The sequence below is a fragment of the Python bivittatus genome, unplaced genomic scaffold (assembly GCF_059951505.1).
Source record: "Python bivittatus isolate LINGU-HERP-01145 unplaced genomic scaffold, Pbiv_v1 ctg000700_np1212, whole genome shotgun sequence".
Classification (NCBI taxonomy): Eukaryota; Metazoa; Chordata; class Lepidosauria; order Squamata; family Pythonidae; genus Python; species Python bivittatus.
Window position 1 is genome coordinate 38573621 of NW_028277098.1, and position 13404 is coordinate 38587024.

General features: G+C 41.5%; 1 protein-coding gene across 1 annotated transcript in view; it reads right to left on the reverse strand.

The window, feature by feature from the left end:
- Nucleotides 1-5789, reverse strand: part of UBE2U (ubiquitin conjugating enzyme E2 U) — a 31239-nt gene extending 25450 nt beyond the window's left edge. Inside the window, exons 1-4 of the mRNA XM_088154243.1 lie at nt 5721-5789; nt 4083-4164; nt 2959-3051; nt 760-857 (exon numbers count right to left, since the gene is read on the reverse strand). Of these exons, the coding sequence (XP_088010369.1) occupies nt 760-857; nt 2959-3051; nt 4083-4164; nt 5721-5789 (342 nt within the window). The remainder of the gene's footprint in view (nt 1-759; nt 858-2958; nt 3052-4082; nt 4165-5720) is intronic.
- Between the last annotated feature and the right edge of the window lie 7615 nt (nt 5790-13404).

Below are 13404 nucleotides of genomic sequence, written 5' to 3' on the forward strand. Positions count from 1 at the left end.
CTTCCAGGATGTGTTCTCATTTTCCAGTGGTAGCCTACGGTTCTGGGAATCACTGAAAGTCTGCCATCCAAATACTAATCAGTCTCCCTGAAAAATGGTGTCCCAATTAAAAGTTAATTATTATTCTAAGCTGCTTTTACAAAACCATTTTTGCTTGGATTTACTTCTTTTAGAAACAGATTTGCTCAAATAGTATCTGATCAAGCTACAAAGGAACTGAGGCAATACATGAACCAAATGTGGTGTAAGGAATGAAGTTAAATATTCTGTGCCCTATTTGAAAAACAGATTTTTCTCATTTTTTTTTAGCCTTAACTGAAATAGGTTTCTTTTTGGCTTACATGTTCTAAATATGAAAATGAAGGGAAAAACATGAATAAGCTCTAGAGAGCAAATTCATTAAATTTCATAATAATGAAACATAGGTTTCAAACCAATAATTTAATCAGAATCTAAAGAACTTTGAAACTCTGTGTGGGCCCATGAAGGAAGGAAGGAAGTTTTTTTCCTCCTCAGCCTCTTCCTACCAATCTGGCAAACTGTAACTAGAAGTGAGGAGAACCTCAAAAGCAATTTATGATAAGGACTGCAGAAAACTATTCAAGGAAAAAGAAATAACCATTTTACTGGATTAGTGCAAGTGCCTTGTGTGAGCCTAAGCAGCTGTGAGGTTCCTAGTATGACATAAATAAACTAAGTCTACTTCTCCCATGAACAAAAGAAAATTAAGAAAAATTGTTTGCATCATTCTTTCCTTACCTGGATACTAAGTAGAATATTAGTCATTGTGAAGTTAGTGTTCCATTCATTAGGGTTATCTAGAAAATCCACACAAGGTCTCCCAGAGTCTGGGTCCACTTAGATAGGAGACAAAAACATTAATGTTTAAATTGGAAGTTTGCCTGCTAATATGCTAAACTCTGCACATGAATTTTATTGTAAAGAGTTATATAAGTTTTAGTCTCGGTAAAGAAAGGCTTGACAAAAATTTAAGAGTTAGGCTATGTGGTATTTATTTATTCTGAGTATGTTTATTACAAAAATACTGATTCTTTATTAATTTGATATACTGTATTTACACTGAAGCAGATAAAATCAAAATTATGGAACCACATGATGAAAGTAAAAAGCATTCCAAAGGAAAAATAGCATAACCTAGTAGCTGTAGTTTCATCTGAAGAAATTCTTAATCATGTTTGCACAACTTACTTACCTGGCTGGGGTGAGGGGGTAGCATGTTGTCTGAAGTCTAAGCCCACTTGACGTGGGTGGGGGAAACGTCGGACTGTATGGGGCTGAACTAACTTTCTCTGCTCAGCATTTTCATGCAAACAGGATTAGGAGGGTTAAAGGAACCACCTTTGTTTTCTGCTGCCAGCACAATGTTCCAGCTCAGTCCCACAAGAAGGGGGCATTTTACTTTTCACCCATCGTGGTCAGATGGGGGTGAAAGGGATGAACCCATAAAGTTCTACCCCCCCCCGTCTGTAGTGGTGATAACCCCAATAGGGTCACTACATTTCTTCCCCAAAAATAGTTTTAAAATAAGCAGGAAGTGACAGCCTTCTATTGGGTACTGGTGGGTTAAGTTAACCATATTATAGAAACTCAACAGTACTGATAGGTAGGTCTCATTTGAGAGGGATTTCTTCAGGTGTGTGCTATAATTCTTTGGTGCTGTAGGATTAGGACCAAAGTGTGGGATTAGGACCAAGGAGAACCAGGTTTAGGTCCTGCCTCAACCAAGAAAGCTCACAGGGTGATTTTGGGCCAGTCACTCTCAGTCCAGCCTACCTCACAGGTTCTGTCGGAAAAAAATTGGAGGAAACAGTGGTATGTACGCTGCCTTGGGCTCCTTGTTAAATTTAACAAATGCATCAATCAATTGGAAATAACTGTTCCCATCCCAAAGGAAAAAAATGGGGGAAGTTCCCTTCACAAGATGTATTCAGAGACTCGCATTCTGTTGGAAATGCTTCCATTTGGATGGTGGCACTACACAGGAAAGTTGGATTCAATAGCCTAAATGGCTGTTTCTGCTTCTGTCTCCTGAGACAATGAAAAGAGCATATAATACAATCTACCTAGGAGTTGACTTAAGATCTCTGGATTCCAAGCTGTTAGTACTTAAAGACTAAGAACTATTCCCTTGAAATGAACCTAAAACCATATGTAAACCCACATAGACAAATAATAGCAGAATAATATACTCTGGTTATCCTACAAGCAACCTAGCAGATTTTCACTAGCTTCTAAATGCTTTTCAAGAGCAGCAAAATGTAGAACAGATTGTATTAGTATTTATTTAAATTATTTTATTTATTTATATAACCCTATTTATAGCCAGTCGAATTAACCCTGACTTGTAGTGCTTTACAATAATAAAAACATCATATATATGATGTTGGGACTGGGTTACCTGAGGGATTATCTTTTCCCAATAGTTTCTACCCATCCAATTCGGTTTGGCAGTTGGGCATGCTACGGGTCCCATCAGCCAAGGAAAGTCAGCCGGCAGGAACCAGGAGACGTGCCTTCTCTGCTGTAGCCCCTGCCTTTAGGAACATCCTCCCTTCAGAGATTAGGATGACCCCAACCCTGTTGGCCTTTCATAAGGCTTTAAAGACCTGGCTATGTGCCCGGGCCTGGGACCCTGAATGTATTAAGGGGCCCATCTCTTGGCTATACTGATAATGATTATGATAATTTTCTTGGCTGCCATATAAATTGATCTTTGTATTGTTTTTAATTGTTTTTATTGCTTTAGAATTCCCTGCCCAGAGTCACTTGGTTGAGATGGGCGGCTATAGAAATTTTTGTACACACACACACACATATACAGCTGTTACATTACTCTGGAAAACAACCCTTACCAGAAACTGAGGAGCACAAGTGGGTCAACAGGTTGCTGTTGATCAATTACCATATGAAGGACACTGTCCTTAATAATACCCTTACCATTGGGATGAAAAGGAATAGTGGAGAATATGATGGTTGGAGGGATGGTGTTGTAGTCTTCAGGATATTTCAGTGATAGCTGAAGTTCAGCACCTAGTATAATATAGATATATATATATTATATTGTATGCCAGGTATAGGTAACCTGTAACTATGAACTGACAGGTGGTCTTCAACTTAATTTTATATGACCCTCAGCTAAACCTCAAAAACCTCTGCAAACAATCCATTCAGACTTCTAGCAAAAGTGACCTTAAGCATGTCTTGTAAGGAGGAAAACATGTCAAAAATAGGATGTGCAAGAGAAAGGGTAAGGGTGGCCACCTACATTTGACTCTGATCTCATCCACCACTTGCTTCACCTATTTATCACTGGCATGCAATGCAGTTCTCATTAGAGCATTGTTTGTCAACCTCAACAACTTTAAGATATGCGCACAGAATTCCTGAGAGTTGAAGTCCACACATCTTAAAGTTGCTGAGGTTGAGAAACAGTGCATTAGAGAATTGTGGTTTTTGATAGAAATAAGGTTGTCCACCCCTGATTACAGAAAGATTTATACAGCCTAAAATAATGTGTATTTGCTTGGAAATGAATAGACTTTTCTTCAAAGTAAATGGCACAGGTTGTACTCTTATATAAACAGCCTTTCAGCTATTTATATCTACTGTGATGCAAACAGAGGGTACATACATTTCAGTACCCATAATGCCAGAAAACAAGGCTGCCTTCTCTTTTTATTATCTTAATTTTATTCCTTGCTACTCTACCCTCAGTATTTGGTATTTCAGTATTTTCAATATTTAAGTACTGTATTCTATAACTTCAACTTCAATTAGTGCTTTTTGTACTCTCTGGGTTCATTCCTGATTTTTGCTGCATCTTGTCTCATGAAGAATTTGGAGATCAAAAAAGCTTTTCCAGAATGTTACACATTGATTGCTCCTAATAAAGTTATTGCTTGACCTTGATTTTACAATTAATAAAGTTTATAGTGCATTTACCAAAAGGCTCTACAAATTGTAAGTAATAATAAATCATACTTTAACATATTACATCCATACAGCTTAGGAAGTGCAATACCACCATATATTATAACATTTCTAGGAAAGAGAGTAGCCACCTTCCCATAAGGTATCCTTCAGCCCTTCAATTTCAGCTATCCATTCCATCCAATTGTCTTCCATAGGCATAACAGAAATGCCCTAAAGAAAGAAAAGATAACAAGCAGTTTTGGCTTCACTATCATAAAGTAAAACCACACTTGAGCTTCACTCCTGGTGGCTATGTAGACACTAACCATAGTACAAATGTAGTTTGCCATTGCCTTCTTCTCAAATAATTTTGTGACTGCCCCGTCTACCCTCCAGTCTTGGGATTTCCTTAAGATCTCCTATCCAACCAAGTCCTAATCGGATCTATTTCTACTTAGCTTTCAAGCCCAGATAACTTTTGTCAGAAGACTGCACTTCTACTTGTTGATTGTCTGTTTACACTTAATGGAAATCTCTCCTCCTCTTTCTGGTCCCAGAGAAATGATTGTGCATTCATTTATATAGATTTCTACATTGTTGCAATCATATGACTCTCAAGTGTATAACACTGAATGTCCACAGTAATGATATGTAATATAAAATAACAGAAGAATTAAAATAACTTTCAAACAGAATTAAACTGAAATAGAACATATAAAATTCCAATGGCATTATCTAACTAGCTACAAAGCCCCCTGGGAGATGACTACTTTAACCTACTTCCCAAAGGCTAATAAAGTTGGGGAAGTCTAACCTTTTGGGAGAGGCTCTTCATAATACTGGCTCCATCATGGAGAAATACCTCCTTCTGGCCTTAGCCTTCTTAAAGTCAATGGTAATGGGGGTCTAAAAGCATTTTTTTTCCAGAATGTTCATATAGGATGGGTTGATTCTAACTGAAGAAGATGGTCTGAAAGTATCTCAGTGGCAAGCCATATGGGGCTTTTTAGGTCAAGAGACATACTTTAAATTGCATCTGGAAACCTATTGGTGACCACTGTAGGCCCCCAGTACAGGGGTCGTATGCACAGGAAGTCTGGGGCCAGTTAACATACAGGCTACTACATTTCATACCAGCTGCTCCATTAAAAATTAATTTCAAATAAACAACAGTTCCCCATTACGGCCAAACTACAGGAACAGTGACTTGTTTAAACTTTGGTTTAGGAGAACAAGTGAAGAAGCTGGCAGAGGAAGGAAGGAAGGAAGGAAGGAAGGAAGGAAGGAAGGAAGGAAGGAAGGAAGGAAGGAAGGAAGGAAGGAAGGAAGGAAGGAAGATGGTATCAGAGAATAGACATTTTAGTCACGTTTGGTTCTGCCCCTACCTACTGCTAGCTTCAACCCAACTACCAAGTAGCTGCCAACTAACTACCCCTGAGGGAATGAGGTTCTTAAAAGGAAAACCAAAAAATGCTCACCAATTTTCAATGCTGATAGAATACTAGAAAGCAGATCCTGAACTCTGTCATATACTTAATTGTGATTCTAATACAATGCTGATGGTCTTGACTATTATAAGCAAAATGGAAGACATTAAAAGGGTGCTGTTCAATAGGGCCTTTGGTGGTGACAGCCCTGTTACTGTGAGGACTAGTGATGGATCAATTGTAGCAGTTTTATTTGTTTTGTCTGTTTTCTGTTTCTAAGACTGTAAGCCACCTAGGATGCAAAGAACAGGCAGCAGACAAATGTCTGCAAAAGATAGATAAGGAATAAATTATACTTACAAATATATTTGCTTGTTTGAACTCCGTAAACTCTTTTTCCAACAGCAAGAAAGCTCTTGAATGCAACATACTTTCAGGAGTCTCTGTTTTTCTCTTGTAGTTTCACCCTGGAACACAAATTTGCATTCAGTTTGAGCCAGCAGAATGAACAGGTAATTGGAAAAAAGTCCCAAGGGGGGGGGAAAAAAAAACAAGAGGAACATGGGGAAAATGGAACTGAAATGGATTTGAACCTAATGGTGAACTACTTGCCAACGGTCCTGAAGCATGAGATGACACACATCAAAATTCTCCGTACTTCTATTAGATAATTATACTTAAAGGAGGAGGCAAAACATGTCTTCATTCACTGCTTTTTTTTTTTTTTAATAGCTGAACTGCTACAAGCATAGCATTTGTAGGAAGTATGGAGAAGCAGAGACCAAAGTAAACCAGGCTTTGTGTACAGAGAATGTATCCAAGCAACAACCGTTTTCATTTCTTCAGCAGAGACAGTTCTTCTCCCTTTCAACCAATCAGCACCAGTTTTTCTTTCGTCCTTTGCTGAGCTCCAATCACAGCACCGTTTCCATTCAGGCATTGAAACTGCAATTGTATGCCAAGCCGGGAAGTGCTCAGAGATGCCAGTTGTACCAACATTGTACTTACTTTCTCTGTCAAGGTATGCATCTTATCTGAATAATTTGGCACGAGATAATTACAGGAGAAAAGTTCTCCCATTACTTTCTCAGTAAGTATGAAAAATTTGGTCTGTGGAAGAATATTAGAGAAGGAGCTGCTGACCACAATGAGGAAATTAGTTAAAGAGAAGCAAGATGTAACCTTGAGATGTTTGTACTACTTATTAAGGGAGGAAATAGCTATTTAATGTTTCTGGTTAATTTTTTTCAACCACTATAGGATGTATATATGAAAATCTTCAAGATTTGGAGGATACTGTGCTTTCCGGGCTCTTCTTGGAAAGATTCTGGATAATAATCTTGTATTTCCAGCTGTCTCCTTAGAAACCCAGTTAAGCATTCCACTTCTCCAACTTTTCTCTGGAATAGTTGCTATCTCCTGAGTTTAAGTTTGGCATCCGTAACTTTCTGGGATTTAGAACAATCATTTTACACATACAGGTAGTTCTCATTTACCAATGGTAATTGGGACCAGGAACTCTGCCACTAAGTGACGTGGTCGTAAGGCGCAATGCCATGTGACATGTTGCTTATTAATGGAAATTCCAGCACTTCTGGTTGCTGTCATTAAGTGAGTCACCACAGGTTGTTAAGTGAGGAAATCACATGATTGCCATTTGCGATCTCCTGCTGGCTTCCCCATTGACTTTGCTTGTCGGAAGCTGGTAGTGAAAGTCACAAACAGCAATCACGTGACTGTGGGATGCTGTGATGTTGTAATTGTGAGCCGGTTCACTAAGTGCCCATATTGCAGTCACATGACCATGGGGATGCTGTGATGGCCTCAACTACGAGGACCCATCATAAGTACCTCTCGTTCAGCACTGTCGTAACTTTGAACGGTCGCTGAATGAATGGACATTGAGGACTACCTGTAAATGCATTGTAATAGTTTATATGAACATCACAATAGCTAAATTTCCTTAAATTTCCTTAAACCATCTATCCATCCATCCATCCTTAAATCTGTAGAATCACCATCACTTGCTTTAAAAAAAGTGAATATAGCTTTAACTCAGGGATTGATAATCTGCAGTACATAAACCATATGCCTCCCCCCCACAACTCCTGGCTCATTTTTTTGCAGCTCTCAGAGCTCTCAGATGGGCTACCAACATTTCCCATCACTGGTAACTTTTGGTGGTCCCCCTCAGCTATTTGAAATCAAATTTCAAAAGGGTAAAATTGGTGGGAGGCTCAACACCATCCAATGATTTAAAAGGCTTGATCCCTACTGATGTCACTACATCATTGAAGGTGCCTCCTTCAGCAAAACACAGTTGGTGTCTCCTTCCAGTGCAACAGACAAGCCACTGAGGCAAAAAGAATCTGTTCAGTATCCAACTAGCCTCTTTCCTTCCAAGCTTGGAATATAATTTGTATTATATCCTTCTAGTTTAGAGATCTCTGCTGATTCACATAGAGGAAACCCGTTCTCTCAGGTACATACAAAATTTGGTCTCACCTGTCATTACTTTTTAAAATTAGATTGGGGGATATATGCTTTTCTTTAGGGATTTTGTTAAAAAGCTGTTCTGCTATCACATATCACTTTGAAACAATAGTAGAGCAATCAGTGATGATAGTCCTGGGTACCATTTTAGTATGTCTTGATATAGACCAGGAAAAAATGAGTAGCTACCAGTAATTATTTTTTGCAAGTAGCTATTTTATTGCAACTGTCAGGAGCAAGTGCAAAAGTGTGAATGGAAGCTTTAAATAAGAGCCTGTTGGAGTGCATTCATTTCTTGGCTGTATGCAACTTTATCCATGTGTCTCCCAACTTCTTAAATGCTTGTTCCAGAATAAATGCACATTCCTAACCATTAGCAATTGCCTTTTAATAAAAAAAGCTACATCTTAGGATGATGCTAATATTTATTTAGCACTAGGATTGTTCCTTGAGCATGAAACTGAGCAAATGCAAGAACACTCTCATTCTCCTCTCCCGACTGCCAGCACCATAAGGCCCAGGTGGCCACTCTCTCCATTCACAAAGGAAACTTCCAGAAAGAGGGAGGGAGACTACCCGCCAAGTATGCTGATTTCGCAGACGTTTTTGGGGAGGAGGAGGCTACTGCACTACCCACCCCCCATAGAGACTGTGACTGCATGTTTGATTTGAAACCAGGGGCAAAGATCCCGGCCAAGCAGAAGTATCCTATGTCTGCAAAAGAGTTAGCTATTCTCAAAGAGTACCTGGATGTAAACCTAAAGAAGGGGTGTATCAGACCATTGAAGTCGCTGGCTTCTGCTCCCACATTTTTTGTACCAAAGAAGCCAGACCCACAGACTTCAGGGAAAGGGTCTAGTGAGGGAGCTGCCATGCGCACCGTCCATGATTACAAGGACCTAAATAAGGTCGCGATAGGGGATTATTATCCACTGCCATTGATATCTGATCTTTTAGATTGGCTGCAGAAAGCACGCATCTTTACGAAGTTAGACCTTAGGTATGCCTACAACCTCATTCGTGTTAAAGAGGGGCATGAATACCTGACTGCTTTTGATAAGAGGTATGGAAAGTTTGAGTACACAGTAATGCCATTCGGACTTGCTAACTGTGGGGCGGTGTTTTCCAGATTCATGAATCAGTTTTTTTCTGACATAATTGATTCTTATGTTGTGATCTATTTGGATGACATTTTAATATATTCTGAGGATGCAGAGTCGCACACTACGCACATCAGAAATGTATTGCAGAGGCTGAGAGACAATAACCTGTTTGCCAAGGTGGAAAAGTGTGTGTTTGATTTATGTCAATTGGATTATTTGGGGTTCAGAATTTCAACAGAGGGACTATAAATGGACCCAGCCAAGGTGCAGGCAGTGTTGTCTTGGCACTTGCCCTGTAATGTGAAAGATGTGCAGCGTTTCCTGGGGTTTGCTAACTTTTACAGAAAGTTCATTCCGAATTTTGCTGCAAGGGTCAAGCCTCTATTAAACTATTAAAGAAAGGCAAGAGGTTTGCTTGGACAGATAAGGAGCATTCGGCATTTCAGGAGTTAAGACAACTTTTTGCCTTGCGGCCCCTCCTCCTTCACCCCAATACCTTGCGGCAGTTTGGCCTTCACACTGACGCTTTGGATGTGGCGATTGGAGCAGTGCTGCTCCAAGCTGAGGAAGGAGGCGGGGGGAAATTGCTTCCGTGTGCCTTTTTCTCTTGCACACTATCACCCGCAGAGAAAAACTATGGTATTTTTAACAAGGAGTTGCTAGCAGTCAAGGCAGCCTTCTAGGAATGGAGGCAATGGCTAGAGGGGGCAGAATTTCCCATGCGAGTTTGCACGGACCATAAGAACTTGGAGCTAATGCAGAATACACAGTCACTCAGCTCCTGACAGGTAAGGTGGAGCCAGTTTTTCTCCTGTTTTGACTTTATATAACATATGTCCCTGGTCCCGAAACCTGCTACCAGACGCGCTTTCCTGTAAACTGGAAAAGTATTTAGCGAGTCAACAGCTGCCCACCCGTGCTGTGATCTTGCAGCCCCACAGCTTTAGAAACCAGAGTGAGGATTACGGGAACGAGAGGTTGGGGGCAGGTCGGTAGGCGGAAGACCTCTTTGCGCGGATAAAGGCACAGCAGATGACAGACCCGTATGCAGGGGCTGGATGGATGACCTCCAGGGGACCCGGCAAGGGGCTGTCTCCTCGTTTTCAGTGGAAGGGGGGCAACTTTGGCATAAAGGTCGGCTGTATGTTCCCCTACCTCTACGGGAGGAAGTGTTGCAGCTTTGCCACAATAATGAGACAGCTGGCCATAGGGGAGTTTTTAAAACACTCCACAGGACTCTAAGAAAATATTGGTGGCCAAAGATAGCTGCAGACATTAGAGACTATGTTGCATCTTGCCATGTGAGCAGGTGTACTAAACCCCTCCATGGGAAGCCAACTGGCCTCTTGCAGCGTCAGACACCCCTCCTCGGCCTTGGGGTACAGTTTCAATGGACTTCATAACTGATTTACCCCTGGTGAAGGGGTATACATCCATACTGGTAGTAGTGGACCTATTTACAAAAGTGGCTCATTTTATACCATGCAAAGGATTGCCTACAGTGCAGGCCACAGCACAGCTCTTTTTAGACCACATCTTCAGGTACAGAGGTATGGTTAACTGGATTATAACAGACAGAGGGAGCCAGTTCTCTTCTAAGTTCTGGAGGGTCCTTTTCCAGTTACTGAAGGTCTGTGTTCACCTCTCTTCCGTGCACCACCCTTCTATGAATGGGAAGGTGGAGAGGACTAACCAGGTGTTGCAGCAGTATTTAAGGTACTACAGCACATACAGCCAGGACAACTGGACCGCAGTCCTCCCCTTGGCAGAGTTCTCATATAATAATTCAGTGCACTCATCCACTGGAATGTCACCATTTCAAGCACTGTACAGTGTAAGCCCACAAGTTTTGCCAACAACCATTCAGCAGGGATGAATGGTTTCTTGGAGCACAGTTTCTTGGAGAGCAGCAAGCAGCTCAGGCGCTATTGAAGGAGCAGCTGGCAAGGGCGAAGGAGGTGTACAAGAAAGCAGCTGATGCACACAGGCAGAGGGGTCCAGAGATTTCAGTAGGAGACAAGGTATGGCTTTCTACTAGATTCTTAACTTCCACCAGGCCATCTAAGAAGTTAAGACTCTGAATTTGTGGGACCTTTTAATGTTGTTCAGCAAGTGAACCCGGTGGCTTTCCATTTGCAGCTACTGGCTTCAATGAAGGTCCATCCTGTTTTTCACTGTTCCTTGTTAATCAAAGACACCCCCCCAAGTGCCTTGAGATCCCAGGATCCCCCACCCCCACCAGTCATAATCACAGGGGAAGAGGAGTATGAGGTGGAAGCAATTTTGGACTCATGCAGGAGGGGAAAGGGGATTCAGTATCTTATTCACTGGAAGGGTTACCCAGAGGCAGAGCGTTCCTGGGAGAATGCAAGGAATGTGCACACCCTGGTGTTGGTCCGCGACTTTCATCACCACTTCCTTAGCAAACCGAGACATCGCAAGTTACCTGGGTTACTGGACCATCGAGAGCAGGCAGAGGAGGTAGAGGGTGAACTCGTGGACGGTTTGGTGGGGACCCTGGGGCAGGAGACGGCTGGCATGGAAATTCCTCAGCCATCAACTTGTTTACATCTCCCAGGGGGAAGGGGGCCTGATTCTACTAACTCTGTAGCTGTTTTGCAGAATGAATGGCTTGAGATGGAGCTGCCAGGGAACTCAGGGAGAAGCAGCACACCTGCAAGCCACCGCTACCCAGCTCCCATGAGAACTCAGAGGGGGAGTCTGACTTTGAATGGGGCGTGATGTAATGGAAGGCTTGAGCGAGGAAGATACTGGAATGGAGGATCAAGGTTATCAGGAGGGAGGCGGAACATTCCAGAGCAAGCGCTTTCTCCGTCTGCAGCAGGACTGTGGGAAGAAGAAGAGGATGAGGCTAGTCCCTCCCTAAAGTCTCACATGGTATATCCACTAGTTGCTTTAGCATAGGTTGAGTCTGGTGAGATTCTGTGTATTAGGTGCAAGCTAATAAAAGAACGACTGGACTGGATTGCCCCATTGTTGTTCTTGGGCTGAACCTGACAATGGGAGGGTCAATGTATTTATGCTCTTTTTCACTAGGTCTTGGTTAATACATATAGTATAAACACAATAATGGACCATGTTTGTTTGTTTCCAGAGTACACACACACACACACACAAAATAATTACATCGATCCATCCCACCCAATTCGGCAGAGAAGGCATGTAGTGGACCCTGTCGGTGAGAGAATGTTGACTGGTGGGTCCTAGGAGGACAGTCTGCCCTATGGAATACCCTCCCCCCAGAGGTGAGACAGGCCCCTACCCTCCCAATTTTTCGGAGGGAATTGAAGACTTGGATCTGCCAACTTGCGTGGGGCGAGGAAAGATACAATTGGCTCTGGGGATAGCTGGCGCCTTGATGACACCCTGAGTTTATTAACACGTAATTAACATCAGCCTCTTGGAAGTATCATATAGGAAGTTTGTTTTTAGCATATTTTAATTAATTTTTATCTATTTTAATTAATGTTTATTCTGTTTTTACTGTAAACTGCCCAGAGTCACTCTGTGGTGAGATGGGCAGTGACAAATTTGAAATATAAATACATTTGCAGTACAGTAGAGTCTCGCTTATCCGACATAAACGGGCCGGCAGAACGTCGGATAAGCGACAGTGTCGGATAACACATAGTAACGATTGAATGCAGTAAAAAAAAAAAACAAACTGATCCACTGCGCCTGTCGCAATTGATTTTTGTTGCGGTGCCACCATCAGGAGCAACAAGAAAATACACTCACGCTCGCAAACAAGTGGCACACTTTTCTCGTTGCCGATTTTTGTGTGTTGCTGTTTTTTTTAGGGGCGTCAGATAAGACGGAATGTCGGATAAGCGAAGGTCGGTTAAACGAGACTCTACTGTACTTCTCTGCTGAACTTCATGGATAACTATTCAAACCCAACTTTTATTTGGGTGGCTTTACTGGGTAACAACTGTGGCTGAGACCACATACTGTGCTGAGCTATGATGCGTTTTAACCTTGGTTTGACTAAGCTAAAATGGCAGGGGGCCATACATCAAATTACAACCATGTATCATGGTTTATGAAACATGACTGCTGAGTTCACGTTTCCTCTAAGTCAGTGTAATTTCCACATTAGATCAGAATGTGAAACCTCATAATCATTTATTGCATTTTAGAGTTTGTCTTTCAGAACAGATTTTGCAAATGTTCATATTGCATATGCAGTATAGGATTCCAACTGTGAGTAGATTTCCTCATTCATCTACTGAATAAATTGTTCTACATATTTGCTCCAAAGAATGTGTTGAAGTATTTCTTCCTTTGATGCAAATAAAACCCTTGGAACCAATGAGCTAATGCCATAAGCATTTCCATTTTTGTAACAGCAAACAATTTGTAAAAAAAGTGTATTCACATCTTAACCATGAATATAGTAGAAATGATTCAAACCATACAACTGTCAG